The sequence below is a fragment of the Bombyx mori genome, chromosome 11 (genome assembly GCF_030269925.1).
Source record: "Bombyx mori chromosome 11, ASM3026992v2".
NCBI lineage: Eukaryota > Metazoa > Arthropoda > Insecta > Lepidoptera > Bombycidae > Bombyx > Bombyx mori.
Window position 1 is genome coordinate 19,368,750 of NC_085117.1, and position 26,790 is coordinate 19,395,539.

Consider the following 26,790-nt stretch of genomic DNA (forward strand, 5'->3'; position numbering starts at 1 on the left):
AAAAAAAAAAATATTATTCTTTTGAATTTTATATATCTTACAGTGTGAACAGCAATCGCGGGATGTAATATATATATCAAAATGTGATATAGTATATTACATCCCACGGTCAAAAGCCGGCTTAACTGTGGGCTAATGTAATATTGATATATTGAAATTTTTTTCCTTAGGTAAAGTGTCATCAGCTGGCGGGCACGCACCGCACGATACTGACGGGCGACGCGGCGCGCGACATCGCGTCGCATCTCTCCGCGCTGGTGAGGCAGCAGCTGTAGGCCGCGTGCACACCGCCGCACTACTTGCTTAACCAGTCTGCTTAGTACGAGTTTTTTAAGGTTCTCGATAGCGTAAAAGTTAACTCATATTTGTATGGAATGAGATCGTTTGAGTGCGTTTGCCGCTGGGGGCGCTGTTCCAACTGCACACAAAATTGGGTTAACTTTTACGCTATAGAGAACGTTAAGAAATTCGTACTAAGCACACAGGAATCTGACTTCTACTTACGACACGTGTGCACCAACCGGAGGGGGTTTGCGATGGATTACATTAAATAATATGTCTCAAGCTCGAGAAGTCCAGATAAACTTAACACGAGCGCACTGTTTGTTAGATCTAAGCAAGCTATCTGTCGATGTGGACTTGGCTTAAATGATCGTAGACTAATGCGTGCAACTCGAGTGTGTGAACGAGGCATTAAATAAACATATAAAAATAGACAATGACGATCACGTCTGAAGAGAGAGAGAGAAAGAGAGAGAAAATTCCTATTTTTCCTTTTTTTTGCAACTGAAACATATAGTTTCTAATCGTTGCACAAAAAACTAGCTCTCGAATCCAATCACAATGTTCAAGACATAACTCAGTGATTAAATACATTGCGTATTTTCTGTTCCTATTAACAAACTTTGACGTATTTTAAAAAAGTGAGAGAATACAGACATTATGTCACAACAATTATATTAATATAATCGTACTACCCAAACGGTATTGCGTGAGAAACTAGATTAAATTAATATTAATCTAAAATTTTAATTAATAAGGAAAAAAATCGTTCGTCCCATGTTTTGAAAATAACAGTGGTGTAAAAAAAATTAAAATTACACAAATAGGCCATATCATATGACATGATAACATAACTTTGCTATTACTCAGAATAATGCGAATGTGAGTTAGACTTTTTTATTGCCATTGTAGGCAGACAAACATAGGACCCAGCTGATCGTAAGTATTTATTGTCGCCCATGGACATCAGCAAATTTCAGGGGCACAGCTGAGTTGCTGCCCACTGCATCTACCATGACTTAAAAAAAACGAAATATATATATATGTAATTGCTATGTAAACGTGCCTCCGGACCACACATCCGAGTTCCACGCTCAATTAACTTATTGAACCCGCAAGCTGAGCTTCAAGCGTGCGAAGAACAAAACATTCCGTTGATACGATATCGTAAACGCATTTATATACGCGCTACGTGTGACATTACTAGTGTTAGTACAATGGTACCAGGGTGGGACTGCTCTAGGATCGAGCCGGTAGATCAAAGATATTTAGGTGCTGGATAACCCTTCCCTAAATTAATAAGGAATATTTATTTGCTAATCGAATCAAAAATAGTTAGAGAAGCCAGCAATGTATAGTGAAGGTGGCTCTCCCCCGGAGCAATGACCCCGCGCGTCATTTTGTTTTCAGACGTGTAATGCAAAATGTAGCAGTAAATTTCTTAATGTAATTTTTTTTTTTATTGTTATATGTAGTACTAGGAATCTTCGTTTTGGCGAACCGTTTTAATAAACTTTGTATCTCTGATATACTATTTTGAATAATAATAACATTTAAAAAAAATTGACGAAGAAATAGTTTATTTCACATGCTCGTCGTATGTGTGTGTGTATATTCAATTGATTTAATATTAACTTAATGACATTGAAATATAGATACAAAATTGAATTAATAATGAGATTAAATTATATAAGCGCATAAACATTAGATGCGTCTCCGAAGTTCGCACAAGCAGCTGAGCAGAACACAATTGTAGAGAAACAACCGTATTTAATATTTTTAGAAACTATTTGAAACAGAAACCAGAAATTTCACTAGTATGATCTGCTCTGCTAAGCTAACTAAGGGCGCATTGAAGTGTTGCGCGAATTATTATAAATAATTGAAATTATGACAAAGAATAAATATAATTCACATATTAAAGGTGGTTAGTCTGTGATTTAGAAATTACTGTTTCGCCAAAACCGCTCCTGTATTTGATAAAATATCACAATTTTATACCAAACATGACATGATAGTGAATCTCATTGAGTGACTGTATAATGTATCTTAAAGGTGTAATCTGTAATGGGTAGTAAGTAAATAGTTTAAAGGATTTTATTTCATCTAAGAAAAATAAAGATTAAAAACTGTAAAAATAAATAATCTATGTCCAACGATAGTCTGTTAGGTAAAAAAATATATTAAAATAATTGCCAAAGGGTATTGGGATTAGTGTATTTCTTAGGTGAAATAAGATTCGGTTAGGGCATATTATTAATCATTATTTATTTTTAATTAATACAAATTTAATTTCGGGTTTCGTAGTGAGAGTTGCATTGAACAAATACATGATGAATGTATAAAAACGTAAAACCTATTTTATCCACAAAAGTGTCTCAATGGTCGTTTTCAACGTTATTAAAATGATATCGAAGGGTTTTCACCCAAATAGGACCCAAAATTTCGCTTAATACGCGACATTTCTCTTTGTAATTAGAGGTGCGATTTATTTGGTATTAGCATCATAAGTTCAATGTTTTTAATTGAACTTCAATTATGTTTAGTGCATTGAAATAGCTGAAGAAGTTTTTTGTTATGATATTTTTTCCAAATTGTAAACTTTAATTGGCTCTCCGGAAAAAAGCAATATTGTCGCTTATATTAATAATAATATTAATAAAATTTATCTAACGCAGTTGATTAAAGATAAATATCATTTTCAATTCTCTTTTCGCTATCGTTATTTACATTTTAATGGCGACTTTTAGATTGTTAAAAAGTAATGTATGAGTTTTGACGGCAAATAGGTGCGTAAATTTTTCGTTCACAATATTGTAATTACCAATGTTGACTATGTATCTGCTATACTGCTGGATAATAAATACGTGGCCGTGTTCAATAACGCATCGAGGAAAAAATATAGAATTTAGACAAATTTTAAAAGTACATAGACAAAGCAATCAGTTTGTCAGTCTTAAAGCATAGATAATATACACTTAACCTTAAAGTGCACTGAGTTTTGTCACGTGTTAAGCGACTTAGCGGAAACTGCCGGAATCTTAATCGTTCATGCTCTTCTAACGATCGCGTTAAAAAGGGATAGAAATAGTAACTGTACGTGTTAGTTTCAAAAAGCGTAATTCTTGGTCCTTAAATCGCTACGATTGTACAGAAAATAATTATGTATCAGTGTAACATTTCTAATTAGCTATAAGTATTTAGTTCCTGTGTAATGGTTTAGATAATTTATTTTGTTACTGATTTGGATGAGTTCTGTGATTAAATAGTTCATTATTTTTTAACAATTGCTGTTTTATTTTGCCTGTTACGAAGGGAGGTAGATGACCAAAGAGAGTATTAACATTGTACATTCATAATATCCATATTTTTTGTACTAAATCTGCTCCACTCTACCATCTCAAGAACCTCATTCCTCACCTATAAAGTAAAGCAGTGTGCTTAGTGCGAGTTTTTTTAACGTTCTCGATAGCGTAAAAGTTAACTCAAATTTGTATGGAGTTGGAACAGCGCCCCTAGCGGCAAACGAGGGAAGCTGTTCTAACTCCATACAAATTGGAGAAATACACACATACAAACTCGCACTAAGCACACACACTGCTTTCTGACGCGCAGAAACAAATGAGCAAGCCACATAACTTTTTGGGTTTGTTACAACAAGATCTAGACTGATTTGGGTCTAATCATAACTTTAGACGAAACATGGCTTGACCATTATGATCCAGAAACGGAAAAATAGTGGATGATTTGAAAGAGATCATCAATACCGAAGAAATTTAAGGCGATTCCTTTCATCGGTAAGGTCATTGGTTGTTTTCTCTGGGACACCCAAGGGTTTGTAATGTCGGATACCTTAATTATGTAGCCATTACTACGGGGACTGTACGCCGGACCAAAAACAAAGTAGCGTAAGCAATGGCGTGGCAAACTCGCTAAAATTGTTTTGTTTTACCAATATAACGCCCCCGCACACAAGAGCAGAGTTGCGATTGCGCCCTTTCAAGAAGCTGGCTTCGAATTGATGGAACATCTCCCATATTCACCGGACATAGCTCCTTGTGATTTCTTCCTATTTCCGCGGTTAAAGGAACATTTAAGGGGTCATAAATATTAAAATGATGACGCAGTTATCTCTGCGTTGCACTATTTTTTAAGGGCTCAGGAAGAATATAATTATTTTAAAAAGGAATTTTAACTATGAGGAAATTATATACAACTAGCGACCCGCCCTCGCTTCGCTTCGCTTCGGAAACTGTAATTTATTATTGATTTCTCCACTATTTAATGGATGTTATTATACATATAAACCTTCCTCTTCAATCACTCTATCTATTAAAAAAAACCGCATCAAAATCCGTTGCGTAGTTTCAAAGATTTAAGTATATATAGGGACAGACAGACATAGGGACAGAGAAAGCGACTTTGTTTTATACTATGTAGTGAAGTGTATAAAGCTGAAAAATGAATACGTCGAAAAATAATATACTATTTATGAAAAGATAATTACGTCATACTCATTGTTACATTTTATTAAACACCCCTAGTAGAACTCTTGTCTCAAAGTGGGTGGCGGCATTTCCTCAAAAATGTCACCTAGATCTTTCTAGCTTTTGACTTTGTTTAGTTGCTACACACCACAGTACCTTTTTTGGGAGTTTTTTTTTCAAACCGAGGTTTCCGCGTCTATGAAGCGTGCGAGACGCCGCGGAGGCGATAGTCGACGACTCTACGCCGGCGCCGGCCGTCACGGAGCTCACAAACGCTGTGTCAACCCTACCTAGTGGCAGGTCAATGTTTTTTTTCTAAAGCAAATATTTTAGTGTGTAGCGTGGTCTCGGCCTGTGGAGGCAATGCCACGTGGCGCGCCACCAGCCATCTACCGCGCTGCGCGGCAGCAGTTCTACGGAACTGCTGTGGTAGAGCGACCGGTTGGCGATGTATCGCGTCCTGACCCGGCAGGCTGGTTCTGGTCCAACGGGGTATTCCGGGACACCAGCGGCACCGTCTGGGCGGCCTGACGGGCTGCTGGACCGAGACGACCGATGTTTCAGAGCCTGCGATTCGCCTCGAAGTCTCCGTCGGCCAGGCGTCCTTGTGGTTATACCATTGACCGCGGTAACTCCCTAACCTCATCCGGGTTCTGACTTCAGAGGGGATCAGACGCTTGGGCGATGAGTGTAGGGGAATCGCTTAGTGGGCAGGGTCCTGAAATAATCCTTGGGCCCGCGGTTTCGCAGTCGCGGACCAGTCTCATATACCCCTCGTAGGAAGTTCGGCCCCCGGGCCAAAAAACAGTATGAAGCTATCCGAGTTGCAATTTGATTTAACTGCTCAACAAGAAAAGGCAGACTGGACTCGCGAAAAAAGTCATGAATAATTTTTAGAATTAAGTTGGTAAGTAGCTCGGGATAGTCAAGGCTTCCGAGATTATTCGGTGAGGCCCTCCGAGATTCACAAACATTCACGTGGGCCATGATTCACTCGGCTTTGCAACAAAAAAATTATGTAGAAGTCGATTTTTTTTTGTCACTAACGCAATTTTACCAATTAAAATAAAGACTAAAAACAAACTCGTGTTTTATTACTTACCTAAGTCTTTTCACTCGCTTTAAGTTTTTTTTATTTATTAAAACTACTTTCTCATTCGTACCTGGAAAACATACAACAGAATTAAGTGCCTATTTCTTTTTTAAGTTCATTAAAAAGTAAGTTGTGTACACGTGTGGTTGTAGCAGTGCACGTTGATTGCAACTGTCGAATGCCTTTTGTAAGTATTTTCGATCCAGTGCATCGGCGGCCACCACGCGCGATGGTGGCCAGTTACGTCTTAACATTTCAATTATATTCGGAAAATAATAGTTGCGATCTAAATAAAACTGTGTAGTGAAACATAAGCATTATGTGGAATCAAAACGATCATTCCCTGACATTTTGTTGTTGTGACAAAGTTAATTAGTTTTTTTTGTTTGTTATGAATTTAAAAGATTAAAAGTGATATGTGAGGGGCTGTGTCTAAATGATTAAAATAAGGTATTTAATGATTATGTTATAAAATTTTAATCTTCGTGAAGTGTTGGATATCAAGAGTTATTCATAGAAATAAACAACTATGACCATACGCCTTTCAGCTGATCGTTAGCTTTTCTTAAAGTTTTTTTTAGAAGCGAATAGTCACTTCATAATTTGCAATAAATATTACCAGTTCAACATGTATATTGTTGTCACGAGAATACTATATATCCTTTAAGAAATTTTAAACTATTTAAAAATTATGCCAATAATTTTTTTTCAAAACATTTTCTGATTATTTACGTTGCCAGTCGCATTTAGATAAAAAAAAATGTCCATTCCCATTCCCACTGCTGTCCACCGCCTCTGATGGAACTGGAATTACTTCCATGGGGCATAATAGTTTCGGAGCGCTGAAAGCGATCGTTTTACGATAGGCTTTACCGATATCCATTGACAGTGGTGATTTCTTTCCGTTCGTTGTCCATGGGCCGCAAGCTGGTCTCTCTATTGAGATAGTCAAGAAGTGTTTGATATATGATTGACGCTATAACAGCACCGTTCTAGAAGTTGACCTTAGTGTTAACGATTACAAACTTCATAGCGCGACACAATTTTAACTGGAACATGTAGGGTGGTGCCACTCACATGTGCCGACTAATAATACAGTAAAAGCTCTTTATTCGCGGGGTAGACCTTAGAAGATTTTGACTTTGTTTTTGTAAAATTGTAACAAACCTTATTTCAAACATTGTTGTATCTTAGTTCGGGTTCTTAGTAGACATCTAGTCGACAATTTTAGGATATATTCCTTTTTTTAATACGCTTTTATTAGCTTCAGACGTATGTACGTTATGTGACGTATGTATAGACGTATGTATGTTAGTATATTATGTAACGGAATCTTTGAACATGATTTTGACCCCATCAAAACGTCGGATTAACTCGAAATTTTGCATACATATTAAGGACAGATGGCAATTCAATATTTAAAAAAAATATTTAAATAATTGAAATTCAACTAAAAAATGGAGTGCTTTTCAGGATATTATGAAAATAACCCTTTTACTCATATCTGTTCATAAAATATTTATAACTACTGACACCATGCACCCCACGCTTTTTTAAAAATAAAATCTTTTTTTTTTCCACACTATTTTTAATTCAAATTTATTAAAATTTATTTAATATTTTTAAGTTGGATTTTCTATAAAAGCGTATTTTTTTAGTTTTTTTAAACTATTATTTATTTTATTGCCTTCGTAAGTAGACGAGCATGTTGCCTCATCTGACATTAAATAGTCAGTGATGCTCACCAGCAATGTCAGAGGAATAGCTGTACTGCCATTTTATCTAAAAAAATATGGCTTGAACAAAATAAAAAATAGGAGCAAATATGAGCGATTAAAAATGTGACTCGTCGTAAAAAGCAATGTTTTTACTTAACTATAATATTTAAAATCATAAAGAAGCTATATTAGGCTATATTATAAAGCTTACTTAGGTTCTCTACGTACTCATACATGCTTTTCTGCGCTACCAAGTTACGTTAAGCTGATTTTTGGCGGTCGCAAATTCACTGTTCTCTATTTATATTTGAGCACTCGGCGATGGGCGATTTCAAAGTTGGTATAATTTTTGAAAATAAATAAATTGTTTGCACCCAGTAAAGCAACGAGCGACTCCAACGCAGGGCCGGCCTCAGTTCGTGGAAAAGGACTAATGGAATCAACATCTATTTTTCTGGATACTTGCCTACTAATTGATTTTAGTCCCAAAAGTGCATTCCAAATCGATGTTCATTACGGTATAAAAGCGCCTGTGAATGCATATTTGAATAAAAAACTTTTTTAATCTACGATAACACAATTTTGTTTAAGTAATTTTTTACCGCACTTTTTAGCTCTTCACGAGCCAAACCTCGAGTTTTGGTCAGCTTTTTCATTATCTTTTTGCCCTGTTACTGCATTACTGCTTCACGGCAGAAATAGACAGAGTGGTGGTACCTACCCGCACGGACTCTCAAGAGGTCCTACCACCAGTTGCTTTCAGGCGTGTTATGCTAACGCTAGCTACCAAAAATAAATTACCGGTTTTTTTTACCGTCCCTTAATCCTCCCCTGCCTGTTCTCGTGTCTAGGGTTTACTCAGCGTAGATCCAGCGATGAGGTCGTTACCGAACCACCTATCTACGCAATTAAATCAATTGCTTTACAAGGCTGTATCTATCATCGGTTAGTTCGGTTGCTGTTCGTTGCCGTAATCCTATTTATGTTCAGTTTGGAATTGTTGAAGAAAATAATTTAAAACATTAATACTTTAGTCACTCGTACGAACCAATTAAAAAGCACTGCGTTTACTAAAACAGATGAGGTGTTACTAATTACGAGACAATATTATAATTTACATTATATTGTGCTATTTATACCTATATAAGTGTAAATTTAAATTAGTCTAGTGTATTCCTCTTTTGCTTGTGTTGTTTCTTGCTTGCTGATTCTTTTTAATTTCTTTGTTTCTATTATTTTTTATATTATTATATTATGTTAGTTGGTTGTTGGTTTTTTTTTTTATTGCTTAGATGGGTGGACGAGCTCACAGCCCACCTGGTGTTAAGTGGTTACTGGAGCCCATAGACATCCACAACGTAAATGCGCCACCCACCTTGAGATATAAGTTCTAAGGTCTCAAGTAAGTTACAACGGCTGCCACACCCTTCGAACCGAAACGCATTACTGCTTCACGGCAGAAATAGGCAAGGTGGTGGTACCCACCCGCGCGGACTCACAACAGGTCCTACCACCAGTAAAAGTTGGTTCTCCTTGTAGTAAATAAATAAATAAATAAAATTCTTCGTTCGTTGTTTTTCGTAATTCCTCTGTGACAGGACATTAAAGTGTCATAAATATATTTAAATGTATTTATATTGCAATATGATCCCATAGATACGGGTCTTTCATGGTGTGGTCATCAACCCCCGGCCTGTAAGATGATATGGAGATATCGAATGCACGACGCAGTTTGCTCAGAGTTTATAACGCGCGTGAAAATTTTAATGGCCTACTATTTTATGATTAGCGAATTAGCTTAACCTGATATCGAACTGCTACTGGAGTTCATAAAAAACAAAATTCAACGATAATGATAACTGAGGATAACTCACACAAGGTCATAGTCCTTGTGAGAGTTATCTTGCCCCCAAAATAGTAGCTATGGGAGACTGATATACATACTTACATATATATATTATTATCTCGGCGCATCATAACTATTTAGTTAACTAAAAATAGTTAAAGTTAAGTATTTCCTTCATGGTACCAGCATGTTCCATCATATATGTAAGTTTAAATAAATACATATTAGGGGCCATCCATAAAGTACGTCACACGTTAATGGGGAGGGAGGGTATCACCGAAGTGTGACATCGTGTGACAAGGGGCATGGGGGGTCAATACTTTTGTGACGTCACATGTTAAAATTTAAAATACTAAAACGCAAAGTTTGTATGTGAATTAAAAATTTTAAAAATTTATAAACTTGATCTATATTTATTAATAATTTAGCATTCTCGCTATGCGATAATCTCTCATGCAACGTCATTTAACTTCTAGAGCGGCGTTGTAATGCAAGTGAGACACTCAAATTCACGAGAATTTTGAATGGTAAGGATTTAAATAGGTTTTATGAAATGTTGGACTTTATGTTGATTTTATTAGATTATTATTTAATAAAAATAAGTAAAAAATGAAAATAGCTGTTTTCTCTCGATTATTTTTAAATACATACATACATAAATTTAAAAAATGTGTGACGTCACATCAGGAGGGGGTGTTATAAAAATGTGACAACCTGTGACAAGGAGGGGGGGAGGGGTTCAAAAGTCCTAAAATTCGTGTGACGTACTTTATGGATGGCCCCTTACTTATATTACACATTTAGACAAAGCCCAAAAAAATACAAAGTTTATTACACGAATATTTTTCCGATGTCTAAATCTAACCGACAACCGTCGGCGCAGCCAGTAGGTTCGCTAACTATTACACCACCGAGTCCGTCAATACTGTCCCCCTTGAGACGTTAGGTTGAACAATCAAATTTATTCTTTTTTCCCTACCTATTCACTGGTAGCCTAAGAGCAGGGGTGGGCAAAAGCCGGCCCGCGGGCCGGATCCGGCCCTTTTGCTAATTTTATCCGGCCCGTTGAAAAATTCCGCACATCAATTTTTTTAAACTCTTTTATGAGATTTTGTTGACATCAGCATTAAAAAAGCATATGCGGTAAAAAAGCATATGCGGTATAGTCCTCCGGCCCGGGAGACATTTTGAAAATTTCATTTTGGCCCGCGCTTTAAAGTATTTGCCCACCCCTGCCTAAGAGGCTATTCCAGCTATGACCGGACGGATTTAATATGTATAGAAAGACTGTTACCGAAATACTTAATCTTCCTTTGACTTGAGAAACTACATATAATGACCGTATAAATTTTTTAGTCATAATTTTTATTATTGAAAGAGAAAACAAACATAATAATTTAAAAAAATTACAATGGTTCACACCGCGACAAATTCTTCAACGCCTCCATTGTCTTGACTTTTGTCTTCATTGCGTTTTAAAGGCGGCTTGTTGAGTAATAAAAAGTTTTGATTAGTTTTAAATATCCAGCATCCCCTGCTTCCCACCTGCAGAAACACTTTTACTGGTGGTAGGATCTGTTGTGAGTCCGCACGGGTAGGTGCCACCGCCCCGCCTATTTCTGCGGTGAAGCAGTAATGCGTTTCGGTTTGAAGGGTGGGGAAGCCGTTGTGACTATACTGAGACCTTAGAACTACCTAGTCAGGTCATAAATTCTGTCACATGTTTAATGTAAACTAATTGAAACAAGTTTATTCATTCACGCCGAATACGGTTGCTCGCTTCTTCACTACTGTGTGCGTACACCTTATCATTTTGTTTGTCGTAGCTCTCTTCTACGGTAAAAATTTTTTCATCCGAAAAAAGAATTTCCCGATATTTTTTTCCCGCGTACCGCTTCAACAAAGCGCGGCATCTCTTCAGTCTCAGGTCCATTAGACGAGCATTCAAACGATGTCCTGTTTTTCTTCGATATGCCCGAAGCCCTAAGTCTTCATTTAACACCCTTTTCACCGTGGTTCTGCTTAACCCCATCTGAAGGGCCAACAGTTTCTGCTTACGTTTGGGATTTCTTTGAATTCGCGCCTTCACAGCTTTTATCACTGCTGGAGTCCTAACAGACCGAGGGCGACCACTTCTTGACCTGTCATCTACACTAGAGTCTTCATTGTATCGTTTGATGGTACGATAAACGAATCTTTTGGTTATATTAAAAATTTTCAGTATGTTAAAAATTTGAATTGGCGCGTAACCGCAACGATGCAACGCAATAACTGCAACACGGTCTTCTTTAAGCGTCCACTCCATATTTAAAATGAGTAAAATTCTAAAAGTATACATTTTTATTTTCATGAACAATTCGAAATTCGAATTCAATAAACTTTTTTGTGGCCAGCATTCTAAAAGAAAAGTTTTTACTGTGTGACAATACTTATGGCCTGACTAGTTATATCTCAAGGTGTGTGGCGCAATTACATTGTAGATGTCTATGGGCTCCAGTAACCACTTAACACCGGTGGGCTGTGAGCTCGTCCACACATCTAAGTAATAAAAAAAAAAAAAAGTCCAGTAATTTCCTCGCGCCCAAAAATACGGATGCGTTTTGTAGGGTGTTCCCACTGCAGCTCTTTCTTAGAACCTGTTGTAGAGCCTCTTTTGATATTCAATATGTACGTAATTGATGACATCATCAAATGACATTCGATTTGAGATAATTATTATTATAATTAATTATTAAATTTTAATATTGCAGAGCTCTCCGTGAATGCGTAACAACGGCTTATATTTAATTTTATTTACTTGTTGATATCACGTTAATATGTTGACGAATACTCACGACATCTGTCAGTATATTAGTTGAGAAAATAAAATATTATTTCGGTGAATTATAAAAAAAAACAGCCCGTAATGAATTGATCAATTAACGGTTGCCTCTGTCATTTACCAAGAACAGATGAAAGCTGTTCCCAGGCTGTGTCGTTTGCTTTCACGCAATGTACGGTTTTCGTCCAACGGCATTAATTGATGTATTTTGTATTTTTATTAGGTACTAGCTGACCCAGCAGACTTCGTAGTGCCTCAATCGATAAATAAAATACCTAAACTTTTAAAATAAACATAAAACAAAGAAAATGAATCCGTCCGACGGGGGACACGTCAAAGGAAAAACAAAATTGTTATTTTTATTTAATTACGAGTATATTTTCATATTTATCTACCTTTTAAACCTTCTCTCAACTTCCACAAATAATTGAAGACCAAAATTAGCCAAATCGGTCCAGCCGCTCTCGAGTTTTAGCGAGATTAACGAACAGCAATTCATTTTTATATACATAGATTAATGTACAAGACTATATGTGTTACTGGTGGTAGGACCTCTTGTGAGTCTGCGCGGGTAGGTACCACCACCCTGCCTATTTCTGCCGTGAAGCAGTAATGCGTTTCGGTTTGAAGGGTGGGGTAGTCGTTGTAACTATACTGAGACCTTAGGACTTATATCTCAAGGTGGGTGGCGCATTCACGTTGTAGATGTCTATGGGCTCCTGTAACCACTTAAAACCAGGTGGGCTGTGAGCTCGTCCACATCTAAGCAATAAAAAAATATTAGCGTTATGCCAAAGTGACTATTCCACGCGGTCGAAGTCGCCGGCAAAAGCTAGTATATATACAATTTTGTGTTAAAGAATTATCTTTACATTTTGTAAACGCGTGGGAAGAAATAGCAAAACTATAAATCATGTTATTACAATATATTATGTAATTAAGAAGGCGAGTGTGTGCACGATTTAGCGCGATACGTGCGCGTGTGTAGCCACGCCCTTCTGAACGAGGCCGAGGGCCGTAGGTTCATCTCAGACAGGTCATATAAAGGGACCCGAGGTTGTATTTATCGAACATAACAATGGCCTATTAATCTGGTATGAATCTTTCGGATTTTTTGTTTTTTAATTTCATTATTATTACCATTTTGTGTCCACTTGAAAGTAAATATGAGAATGCTTTTATTTATTAAATCTAAGCATGTAGAATTTTTATAAGCTGTTTATATTAACCATCGTCGCGACAGTACTTTTTTTTTTCAAGTGGAAGTTTATGTCGCAACTTGTTTACGGTTAGCAAATGTATTAACATTGTTATTGGCGTGTACTCGTATGGGTTAACATTGTATCGTCTGTGAGTATAACCTGAAAAAAACATCAGTCCTTCTATGTGGACAAACTGATTACTTCTCAGCCCCCTGTCAACCGGGTACCGGAAGCTCATAGATTAATTCCATTTGAGGTCGATATATCGGTTTTATTTTGATTGTCGTGATATGTGAATGAATACATGACCCACCTGGCACCACCATCATTTCTTTATTGCTCTTGTAGATGACCAGCATACGGTCCACCTGATGATGTGTGGTTACCATCCCTCATGGACATCAGCTCAATGCCGAAGCTAAGACGTTGCTAGGACTGCCCTACGTTTTTAGCTGGAACACATGAATGCTTTCGCGGCAGGATGTTGGTGCCTATTTATTAGGACTTACAATTCGCCCTATCTCCTGTAAAAACTGTATTAGGAACTTTTTTCTCTCAGCTCAGCCAACAAAGAGATTTACTAACAGCGCCTCCAAAGGAGACCTAACAATTCAAGAGTAGCTGCTTCGCGAATGAATTTACTACCGGATCGGAATCGCGACCCGCTGAGAAGATCCGGCGAGAAACTCAGCGGGCTGATGTTTAGATTAGGTTGCACGTCGAACTCTTTCCCGAGTTTGACGAGTACGGCTACGGGGGTCCCTACTTCTAGTGTTAGAGCTAAAGGTGTCTAACGCAAGGGCTAGGGTGTTAGGATCTCGGCTGTGATGCTAAGCGTATAGGATGACTACTCGGCTCATAACTAGGCAGAGCAGTAGTACGTTAGGTCTAAATAGATACACTATCAGCAACCGCCAGTACATAAAACGACAAACTCACTATTTAGATTTAGCCGCGTTTCTCCCACAATAGTTTCATAAAACATCTTTTTTTTAAAACAAACAATTTACAGTAGTAAAACAAACTAATAGTGATTGATGCTCCAATACATAAGAAAGGGCCCTTAAGATTACTAACAATAAATTGGGTAAGGCAATCGCCTATAAAACATGGAGTATTAAGGTGCGCGTTCGAAGCACCAGCGCAAAGGGCCCAATGAGCCCGCAAAAAATATAGAGCAGCGGGTGAGATGCGACTGGTATATTCGACTCGGTGGCGGTCGCAACGGTAGCTACACTCTATTCGTGAGCCTCCAAGAGGATGAACGATAAAACAGAAATAGCACAATAACTTTGTCCCATAATAATACATTTAAAGGTTTGGTGATGGTGATAGCACTTTTTGGCGGGAACGCGAGGAGTGAAGTTGTGTGATTTATTTTATTTTGTCTATTTAGTGTTCCTTCAGGTTTAAATGTGTAATAGCGGTGGTCTATTAACTGTTTAGTATCTTTGAAAGTGCACAAATGTGGGAAAATAAAACAAAGCCGATGGACGTAACTTCTCAGGTTCCTCCAAAAAGTCCACTGAAAAAGTCTCCATAAATGACTACCATTTTACTGAGATTATATTTCATCCCATATCATCTCATCTCATTTAATTTCATTTCATTTCATGCCATGTTTTATATTTATCAACTTTATTTCACTTCATATTATCATTTTTCATATAGTGCAGTTTTCATCAAAATTAAAATAAGACTTGACCTAAAGGTCTTAGTTACCAGGTCATAAAATCCTTCCTTCCATAAAATCCCTTTTTCCTACCTATTTGCTGGGAGTCTGAGGGGTTATTCTAGCTACGCACTGGCTGGTAGGTGAGCTCACGGGCTTAACCTCAAAGAATTTGCTAACACTAGCCCTAGCCAGAGCAGTGCTTTGCAGAATCTACCACCGGATCGGAATCGCGACCTACTGAGAAGATCCCGCGAGAAACTCAGCGGGCTCTTTATGTTAATTTGCTCGTCGAACTCTTCAAAGTAATAAAAAAACAAATTTCTTATTGCGTATTTTGTATGTTTTAAACGAGAATCACAACTGTAGGAGTGCTACAAACACAATCATAGATCTGCGCGAATGTCACTTCTCCATGTCAAATACTCTGTGTCAATAATCGCGATATCGCTTCATGCATAATGCAAGTGCTTTCCACTCGCATCGGAAACTTTCCTTGCTGATGTATCGACGTTGATCCCTCATACGAGAAAGAAAGAAAGAAAGAAATAAATCATTTATTCGCTGAGCATAGTGAAAATGAGTTATTACATAAGTTAAAAACAGCATGTATGCTTTGTCATTATTTGACATGCGAATTTTAGTGCAGTGCAAGATGTTATGATATTATCTAATTTACCTTTCATTCGTCCATAATTCAACATATAGTTAAAAAATCCATTTATTTTGATTGTTATCCCTAAGAAAATCATTTATGTGATAATAATTTTCACTAATAAAATTATCTTTTAGATTTTTCTTAAAATGAAAATTGGATTTTGGAAAACATAGTTTATCATCGCGTCGATTTCTAGCGATGATATGTTGGGAACCTATGATGCAGTTTTATATTGGGTACGTATTGTCGTGAATCTATTGTCGAATATACTTTTAAAACGTTAAAACTTACGTAATTGCTGGTGGTAGGACCTCTTGTGAGTACGTTGCAGATGTCTATGGGCACAAGTAACCACTTAACACCAGGTCAAAGGTGGGCTGTGAGTTCGTCCACCTGCCTATTTCTGCCGTGAAGCAGTAATGCGTTTCGGTTTGAAGGGTGGGGCAGCCGTTGTAACTATACTTGAGACCTTAGAACTTAAATCTCAAGATGGGTGGCGCATTTACGTTGTGGATGTCTACGGGCTCCAGTAACCACTTAACACCAGGTGGGCTGTGAGCTCGTCCAACCATCTAAGCAATAAATAAAAAAACCTAGGCAAAAAAAAAACCATCACAGTGTTTGATGTCTTTACAAATGTAATGTAACGGGTATTATTAAATCTTTTCGTTTCTACATTTCTAAAACTATTTCAGTCCAATGTTCCGTTAAGACTTTTCATGTTATACGTACGTTTGCAGTTCTTATTGATCGTCTGCATTCACATAAAGCCGCCTCCATACTATGCTATAATATTATAGCATATAGTAGCTCATAGCACAACAATATCGCACACCATACATTGTTATGGACACGTTCACACTGTACTGTACTATATATTACTAGCGACCCGCCTTCGCTTCGCTTCGGAAACTGTTATTTATTATTGATTCTCCACTACTTAATGGATGTTATTATACATATAAACCTTCCTCTTCAATCACTCTATCTATTAAAAAGAACCGCATCAAAATCCGTAGCGTAGTTTAAAAGATTTAAGCATACATAGGGATATAGGGATAGAGAAAGCGACTTTGTTTTATACTATGTAGTGATTGGCTAAGTATAGGCTGCTATAGGCTATATAGACATATAAAAAACGAAATAGAGGAAGAACGCAACGTAGATGGGGAGATGACATCAAAAAAGTGGCAGGAACGACTTGGTTGAGAAAAACGCAGGATAGAATATTATGGAGAACTCTTGGGGAGGCCTATGCTGTACAGCAAGATGATCAAGAAACCGGTGTCGAATATAAAACTAGATAATAAGTGTATTAAATATGTAACTTAAATTAGATTGTTAACATTATTGCTTAGATGGGTGGACGAGCTCACTGTCTGGTGTTAAGTGGTTACTGGAGCCCATAGACATCTACGGTGTAAATGCGCCATCCATCTTGACATGTAAGTTCTAAGGTCTCAAGTATAGTTACAATGGCTGCCCCCCCCTTCAAACCGAAACGCATTACTACTTCACGGCAGAAACAGGCAGAGTGGTGGTACCTACCCGTGCGGACTCACAAGAGGTCCTACCACCATTGATTACGCAAATTATAATTTTGCGGGTTACATTTTTTTTTTTGTTACTAGCTGACCCGGCAGACTTCGTAGTGCCTCAATCGACAAATAAAAGACCTAAACTTTTGTATAAAATAAACTTAAAACAAACAAAAGGAATCAGTCCGACGGAATCACATCATAGGAAAAACAGAATTGTTATTTTTTTTTAATTCCGAGCATTTTCATATTTATCTACATTTTAAACCTTCTCTGGACTTCCACAAATAATTCAAGACCAAAATTAGCCAAATCGTGGCAGCCGTTCTCGAGTTTTAGCGAGACTAACGAACAGCAATTCGTTTTTATATATATAGATAGATAAATAAAAATGGCTGCTATACTATATGGCGCTATAGTATAGCGTGGTCTGAAAGCAGCTTAAAGCAGATTAAAATTCACGTCAGTTCCGAAGATCATGGATGGGTCATTGTTAGTTGTCCGAGTCTGGCCGCGAGCGGGTGACGGTTCGAGCACTTTTTGCCGTGGATTCCGGCTCGTTTTGGCAACCAGCTGCCGATGAATGTCCAATCACGTAGACTGACCGATGCGTGCGCCTTCTATACACAGAAATGCACAATGTCTTCTTCTTCTGTGTTCATAATGTGGTTGACGTTGTGCGTGGAAGCACGTCGTGGGATATTTTTTTTTAAGCTTCTTCGATTGGAATTAATTGTAAATACGATGATTTTTAACTGTAAACATAGGTTAGTTTAGTGTATAGGTTAGTTTAGTGTATTTTATATTTTATTGCAAGTTTTGGGAGTAAAGGTGTCTCCTTGCAAGCGTGTACTACTGTAAAAACTGAGACTAAGACTCATGTCAAAAAACCATGAACTAGTCGAAATTTTTTGAGTATTACTTCCAAAATTGCTACGGTAAAATAATTCTGTTACTACCTACGAAAGGGTAACAAGTTTATTTAATAAAATGAGACATGTGTATATAATAATAGAATGTTAATAAATTGCGATAAAAGATATGTTGAAATTTTATATATAAAGTACGAAAAAGCTTTTATCTGCGCATATTATGTATCAATTAATATCTCTTATGAAAACACGTACCCAATGAAGACATAAAACTTAACAACGCGATAGTTTGAGCACCGTTTTAACTGTGCAACACATGTTCCTTTTTATATCCACAACTGCATTGGCACAAGTATCGATGTCAATGCTAAAGAATACTAGCAAAAACGAATGCACAGTATGTTCTCAGAAAAAACGGAGGACTCTTAAGGTGTGAAGAATGCGTGTTTGGCTGCTGGTAATGTGTATGTGGAATCTATGGCAAGAAAATGTTGGCAGAACTGTTATTGGCTGTAAGAATCATTTTCAATTTGCAATTTTAATTAAAGGAGTGCTCTGAGGAATTGTTTGAGATGATTCCATCATCTAGTTTTTACCATCGCACACCCCGCCACCGGAGTACAGATCATACATACTACTTGGAGCCACTGCGTTCATCCACAGTGCGTTTCCAGAGATCTTTTTGGCACGTACCATCCGGCTTTGGAATGAGCTCCCCTTCACGATGTTTTCTGAGCGCTATAACATGGCCTACTTCAAATGAGGCTTGTGGAGGGTATTTAACGGTAGACAGCGACTTGGCTCTGCACCTGATATTGCGACGGTAACCACTCACCATCAGGTGGGCCGTATGCTCGTATGCCTGCAAGGGCATTAAAAAGAAAACTGGTTCATTCGTTATTGTAATTTTATTAGTTTTAATTATTTAAAAAATATTGTTGTTAAAGCGCTTCCGACATAAAAATGTTGATCCGAAAAATAAATCTCGTGGTCAGCGGAAAATTAAAGTCGACAACGATGGATTAAAAGCGATAGTGGAAGCTGAGGACACTCAATCTATCGCTGAGCTAACAGTAGCTTTCAATGTTAGCATCAAAACATTATTCATCTATTTGCTTGAAACTGCCACGGTAAAAACTGATTTTCGCAAGGAGGGATTTGGAGAATGAGCTCAGCGCTGGCTAGATGCGTCGACACCCAACGGCGGATCCAGGGGGGGGGGGTCATGGGGGTCATGACCCCCCCCTGAGCTAGTTCCAGGACTTGAACTAACTTGGACTAATTGAAGAACATCATGTTTATTATCTTTATTATCTACTATATATTTATTATCTATTGTTATCAAAATTATATTATAAGTTCTTAACTTGCCCACGACTATGTGACCCCCTCCTGGCGCCTGCATAATTTGATTGATTGATAGTCCTACCTACGAACGGATCCTCCATCGTCCAAACTGGAATGCATGAAATACGCAGAGTGGTGATACCCGCCCGTACAGTGTTCCTTACCAACCATCGACTATATTTTTTTTAAACCAATAAGGTACGATCGGGCATGGCTTCTGACTCCTGGCCGCAGTCATTGTGCAAGACATTTGGAATTCTAAGTACAGCTGTACGTTTTCATGTCTCATACAGAAGAAAGTCCTTAATTGTGACAGTCGAATGGTTTATCATTTTATCACTGAGCTTTCTCTCGTTAAGCTTCGTAGTGTAAACAAAGTTGTCAGTCGGTACAACTAGTTGCACAAGAGTTGACATGGCATGTAATTTTTTAGTCGTGAAATCGGGGACGGACTTGGAATAATATTTGATTTTGTTTAATTATTATTTTTTGCTCTTTACTTGCTACGTACATTTTAAAGATAAAAGACTCCAATAGCCATTTATAATATGTGACCCAATGACCAACTTGAGACCAACTTGGACCAACTTGAGACGATGAAGTCTATATATCATCGTTACAATGTTAGTCTTATCTTCAAGCCGAATCACATTATAATAACTTCTAGGCAGCAATAGGCAAGATGGTGATACTTATGCGCTTTAGATGGTAGAACTTACTTGAGACAGACCTTTAACATACCCCATGAAACATATACCTATAATATAAATAAAACATTTTTAGTTCATGTTTAAGGCCACAGCTCATTTGTTTAAATAAATAGTAAATAAGTACAAAAAGTTTTACTTTTAAATGATTACGAGAAGAATTTTAAGTACCATTTTAGTTTTAATAATTCACAAGGGAGAGAATGCGACATTAAGAGCGTAGAAAGAGAAGGTACGGATTTTTCTCGGAATTGAAACGGCATTATACTAGCCTCTCTTTCTTCAAGTTCGACTGCTGAAGGTTGACAGTCATCTCTTGATCTAAGGAAACCTAAACGATAAATAATATTCATTTATTGATATCGAACTACAAAATCAAGCATTTCTCGCTTTCATGTCACCTTATGTAAATAGTAAAAAAGTGACGAAACAACCGCCCCGATCCAAGCCTCTCTTCCCCCTACGCCCCCTTTTTTTATTGCTTAGATGGGCGGACGAGCTCACAGCCCACCTGGTGTTAAGTGGTTACTGGAGCCCATAGATGTCTACGACATAAATGCGCCACCCACCTTGAGATATAAGTTCTAAGGTCTCAAGTATAGTTACAACGGCTGTCCCACCCTTCAAACCGAAACGCATTACTGCTTCACGGCAGAAGTAGGAGGTTGGTGGTACCTACCCGTGCGGACTCACAAGAGGTCCTACCACCAATAAAAGTTTATAGTAAAATGACAGACTAGTGCTACCAACGAATGATCATACGACTGGCGCTTTAAACACATCTCTATCTATATTAAATAAAGATGGCGTTTGACCCGCACATTCCGGCTAGTCATCTCGACTAATGAGGTCGCCTCAAAGTCAGTTTTTGTTACGCTGACAGCCGTGACGCTCACAGAATTGCGTCTTTATGTAGACGGCGAGTTGACGAAACCATTAGCAGTCGTATCTTGACGTACCTAATACCGACGAATTTCTTAGGAATTTTATCGTCGCCATTTTAAATTATGTTGTTCGGTTTTAAATTCCAAAAATATCAAATTTTAAATTTTTTTCCTTTTAGTAATTGAAAATCTAGATTTTCCTTTCCTGCGGGATTTTTACAACGGCACAGTTGTATCGTGCTATACGAGTACACCGTCTTATCTTTTAGGCTAAGGAAGACTTCTTCATTAGTAAAAATATCTGATTTGTTAGCTATTAATTTCTCGATTTGGAAGTTTGTGTTCAAACAGCTTACTTGGTCTGTTGGACGGTTAAATTTTAGGGGATTGGGTTCTGTAGGTGATGAGGGGCTATTTAAAAACACAACTGCTTCATTATAATTATATCGCAGATAGCTTGAACACTTTTACACCATTATACAATTATTATCTTTATATTTTTTATAAAACTATTACATGTTTCTCTTGCCGTGTCTAGATGAGAAGTCCTGACATTTTCTTACGAGAATACAATCATCTGTTTTTTAAACATTTAAAATAATTCTAATATTCGAAATCTGTAATCATGTGTCAAGTGTTGCCTGCCATTACATTTATATACAAACTCCAACATGGTCATTCTCGATAATATCATCGTCGATCATCGTCGAGCTAACTTGCTCCTACATGAAATACTCAACGTAAATTAAATACATCGGTTGATATATGTACTATGACGTGATATATACTCGTTATGTATAATATTTTGTAACTGCCGAGCGGTCCCACAAGTTCTTAACAGTTTAACTGATTTTTAATCTCATTAAAGATTGACGTTTTCGGTCGAGGCGGATTTGTCATGTGACTTGTCAATGTCAAAATGACAGCTTTCGTAACGACGCAACGGGCAGATTATTAATTATTTACACTTTTATGGAGACAGTTACATGATGGAATGCTTAAGGAGAGTAGTTCTTATGTTTAATGAAATCATTCTTTGATTAATGTCAACTTATGCTATCAAATTACTGGATGGTACTGATTATTCTTCGTACAAGTAGACCATCTTCAAGACTTGACGACCTTAATACATAATGCGGGTTCGTAATTATTCCTCTAGGGATAGATTTTAAAAAGGCACTTGATTAGTCGGTAGAAAAATCTAGCCTTTCTAGTTGAGGCCATACCCGATTATTTTGATGGTGGAAAAGCCTCCGGGCCACAAGTAATCCCTACAGAAAAAAATTTCATGTTTTAAATTTATTGTGTGTAAAAATGTTAAAAAAATATCCACAGTTTCTAATTGCACTATATTTATTAATATTAGGAATATACCTATGTAAACTTTATTCTTGGGACAACAATTACAACCTGAACATAATAGGTTTAAGTAAACTGAGGAACATTCAGACAACACAGCGTCTTATACAGTTGATGATTTCGTAACATATAACAAAGCGTGCTTCAGAAAAAATTATTTTATTCTTAGTATCTGTAGTTATACGACAAAGGGAAGATCTTCCACCGAGCGGGTGATATTGCACGGTAGACCGACGGTCCAAATGTTGTTGTTGGGAACTTGTATGCAAGCTTATCTTGAAAATGTCGTAAGCGAGATTCAGACATCTGTCAAATATCTTGTGTTCCGTGATGGCCACCGCCACAGTATCTGTTTTATTTGTATTTGTAAATTGCTACTGAAAAAATTGAAAATGAAATAATGATTAACGTTCATATCGAATTACTAAAAATTACCAGCCAGCTGAGTTCGTTTTGTCGAGGGCTGTAGGTTTTTTAGGGAAAAGGTAGTCAGTACATTTAACAAACTTTGACATTCGGTAAGTAATGACTTAGCAGACTTAGAGAGAGAGAGAGAGAGAGAGAGAGAGAGAATACACTTTATTGCACACCAAAACACAATTTACATTCAAAAAACAATCAAAAAAAGAAGATACATTTGTACAATAGGCGGTCTTATCGCTAAAAGCGATCTCTTCCAGACAACCGTTTAATTTATAGGAATTCTGGAAAATATAAAAAAATATAGCAGGTATGTTGCGGTGTACTATAGATAATATTAATTAAATTTATTAAAATTTATTTTCTATTTTTTAGTTGGATTTTCTATTAAGGCGTATTTTGTTATTTTGTTAAACTATTATTTGATTTTCATTTTTTAGTTGAATTTCACATTTTTCAATAAATTTTTTTAAATATTAAATTGTCATCGGTCCTTAATCAGTATACTAAATTTCGACTTAATCCGACGTTTCGAAGAGGCTCAAAATCATGTTCAAAGATTCCGGTACATACTAACATACATACTTCTGAAACTAACAAAAGCGTATTTAAAAAAAAAACGTCACATAATGTTCCTTTGTTTCAGAGTAACACCGGGGGATCGAGTATCGCGATGCCCTTGTCATGTTGCTCCCGGATCAGACGTACGAGACCGCGCCGGATCCGGTGCCGTCGCTGCTGCTCGCACGGAGACTTCCTCCCGACTTCTTTTGTGCAAATCGACCTCGCCGACCGCGGGACAAGAGGAAACTGTTGCATTCATTGTACGTCACTACTTCTTCTGCCGCTTGGCACCTCTGATCCTAATCAGCGGCCTCATTTATGGGTGTTCATGATTCTATAACGCACTAGTTTTTTCCCGCGACTTCGTCCGCGTGGAATAGTTACTCTCATTAGGGAAAAATACCCCGATTTTTAAACATTCTTTATTGGTTCTCTGCTTAGTCTTAGCATGATGTTATATAGACTATATAGCCTTCCTCAATAAATGAGCTATCTGACACTGAAAAAATTTTTCAAATCAGACCTGAGTTTAGCGCGTTCAAACAAACAAACTCTTCAGCTTTATAATATTAATTAATATAGATTTGATATTAACTTAATTCATTCAGGCCTTAACGTGAGAACGTCTGTCGGCCTTCAAGCTTAAAATGCATATATCAAATTCAACCTTTCCACCTGGAAGGCACCATTCCTTTCCGGTCAAACATGCAGGCGCGTGGTATTTCAGCTTCCGTATAAATATGCTATCCATCAGGCCTTCGGGCGGCGAGGAGACGTCAGCCGGAGCCGCAGCCCCGCGGGAGGCCGAGCTAAGAGCGGATGCGAGACGACGCAAAACTCGCTCCAGAACTGGACATCACAAGAAAAACGGTGAGAAAACACTATGTATGTATGGTTTTGATAAACAATTTTATGTATTTATGTGAATAATTGTCGATCCAAGATGTACGATGTATGAAGAGGTCCCTCAAAGATGTTCTCGATGTACCTATCTGTAAATAAAACATTACAGTTAAAATGAAGCCTCGAACGAGTCAATAGCTTCGAAGATGAGAATTCGAAGGTGGGAATGAGTTGCTCGCTCCGGGCATTTCAATATTGCAATAATTGTTACGTTATAATTCTCATTGGGAAAATGAATATTTAAAAAAAATCTAATATTAAAAAGAAAAAAAAATTCCAATATTTAAAAAAAAGGACATGCCCGCTGAGTTTCTTGCCAGTTCTTCTCAGGACGGAGGCTAGTTTTTGTGAATTGGCGGTAGTTCTTTTTAACGTTCAAAAAGTATGTACTTTCATTTATGTTGAATAATTTTTTTTTGATTTGATTTGATTTGAAGATTTCGCTTCAAAACCTTTTGTAAATCCTGATATCTTCATTTCTTTACAAATTAAAATTGTAAAATTTTGGACAACACTGCACGTTCGCGCATTTGTCTGGACTATCTATACAAATAAATAAAATTGGAGTGTCTGTTTGTACTGTAATAAAATAACCACTTTTTACTAAATGCGTAAGTATGTATACCACAGTACAGATACCAAAATGTTTTTTTTTTGGTATGTCTGTTTGTTCCAGCTAATCTCTAGAACAGCTGGACTGATTTTGACGAGACTTCCACTGATAGGTAGCTGATGATATACGTAAGGAGTAGGCACTTTTTTTAGAGTAGCTTCGCCCCGCGGCGTCATCCGCGGTACGACAATAACCGCGGGTAGCATCGCGGGACTCAGCTATTTGTAATAACTAGAGGTCCCGCAGTAGTCGAAATTCGACTATAATTAATTGGAATTGTAAGTTTGTACACTATTATGATTGTATTTTATACTTCTATAATCACAAATTTCGCCAAGACTACCCTATAAAAAATATTAACAAAGACAAACAATATTTAATCTCAATTTGACAACAGACGTCAAGAACAAAAGTTTGACAATAAATAGTATGCATGCATGTGTGCGTTAAATACATGGTATGTAGTGTGTGTAATGTTTTCTTTATTGATTTAATGTATATTTTATGCATTATTTAAAAAAAAAAATTAGCATTGTGCACTTCTTCTCTATATTCTCTATAAGTGTGGGAAATTTCATACTCCTCCGTCCGCGCAATTTTCGTAAAAAGGGATACAAAGTTTTTGCTTCACGTATTAATATAACAAATACTGTTTACACGAATAGCAACAATTTGAAAAACTAACAATATAGAATACGTAATTTTGGATGTCTTCCGTGTTACTCTTCCTTACTATTCCGTTATAAATTCGATCGCACTGACGTGAAAGAGATTGATTTATGTCGTTTAAGATCTACTTGAAAAATAATGTTTAGTTACTCTTTTTGATTTTTGCACGATTTTGGATTCGTTGGTTACGCAATTTCTTCTTCTTCTCAGTCGTGTCACTCTTGACAGAGTGGTCGTGATCGTCATGTAGTGTTGTTTTAATTTAAAATTAAAGTATTTTTTTGGCCATCAACGCGTTAATCCACAGAGCTTTTCAGATTTAGACAGATTTTTTTAAAATTGTTTATATAGGTGGACGATAGGTCCTGGTGTTAAGTGGTTACCAGAGCCCGTAGACATCAACAGCGTTACAGCTGCTCCACCCTTCAAACCGAAACGCATTACTGCTTCACGGCAGAAATGAGCAGAGTGTTGGTACGGACCCGTGCGGTCTCACAAAACGCCCAGCCACCAATAATTAACCAAATTGTAATTTTTGTGAGTTTTGATTTTTATTACACGATGCTATTCCTTCACTGTGGAAGCCATACGGGAACATTTGTTAAAAAAAATTAGCACCTGTCTGCGGGATTCGAATACCGGCACTGTTGCATCGCTCGATGTGAATACACCGGCTGTTTTATTCTTTAAGCTATGACGATTTAGATTAACCTTATATTTAAATTTTCTCTTTATTTTTTTTCAAATTTCTTTTTTGATCACTCAAAACACTTGTTACATATTTTTATTTAGTAATTATAAATTTTAAATTATTGTAGAACGTAAAATACAAAAGAAAAACAATACAAATAAATATAAATGAATTTCACACAACGGTTTCGTATTGAAAGCGTTTCTCGAAACAAGTAGTTTTATGTTTGTGACGTTGAGACGTGGATTCGGTCGTTTTGTGTTTTTTTTTTGTTCAACTACGGAACTCTAAAGAAAAAGAAAAAGGCTGGGCTTACAAACGCACAATAAACAACCGCAGCGCTATCGCCGGGCGCTGGTTTAATTGGCGTTATCGCGACTCTACGTCGGCGGTACGCGACATCTCGCTATTGTTCGGACAGACTATATTGAGTGTGTTCCTTTC

At 37.2% G+C, this 26,790-nt stretch overlaps 2 protein-coding genes across 4 annotated transcripts in view; both read left to right on the forward strand.

Moving 5' to 3' along the window:
• Window positions 1-3,569, forward strand: part of LOC110385370 (fatty acid synthase) — a 54,759-nt gene extending 51,190 nt beyond the window's left edge. For both annotated transcript variants that reach the window (XM_038014152.2, XM_062671277.1), the window contains one exon: window positions 171-3,569. In XM_038014152.2, the coding sequence (XP_037870080.1) occupies window positions 171-275 (105 nt within the window). In that variant the 3' untranslated portion in view covers window positions 276-3,569. The remainder of the gene's footprint in view (window positions 1-170) is intronic.
• A 2,513-nt stretch (window positions 3,570-6,082) lies between these two features.
• The window catches only part of LOC101743597 (unconventional myosin-IXAa), a 61,960-nt gene continuing 41,252 nt past the window's right edge, over window positions 6,083-26,790 (forward strand). The window contains exons 1-3 of one of the 2 annotated variants that reach the window (XM_062671278.1): window positions 6,083-6,312; window positions 23,553-23,730; window positions 24,225-24,355. In XM_062671278.1, coding sequence (XP_062527262.1) covers window positions 23,591-23,730; window positions 24,225-24,355 — 271 coding nt within the window. In that variant the 5' untranslated portion in view covers window positions 6,083-6,312; window positions 23,553-23,590. The remainder of the gene's footprint in view (window positions 6,313-23,552; window positions 23,731-24,224; window positions 24,356-26,790) is intronic. The other variant, XM_038014150.2, reaches the window with a different exon arrangement.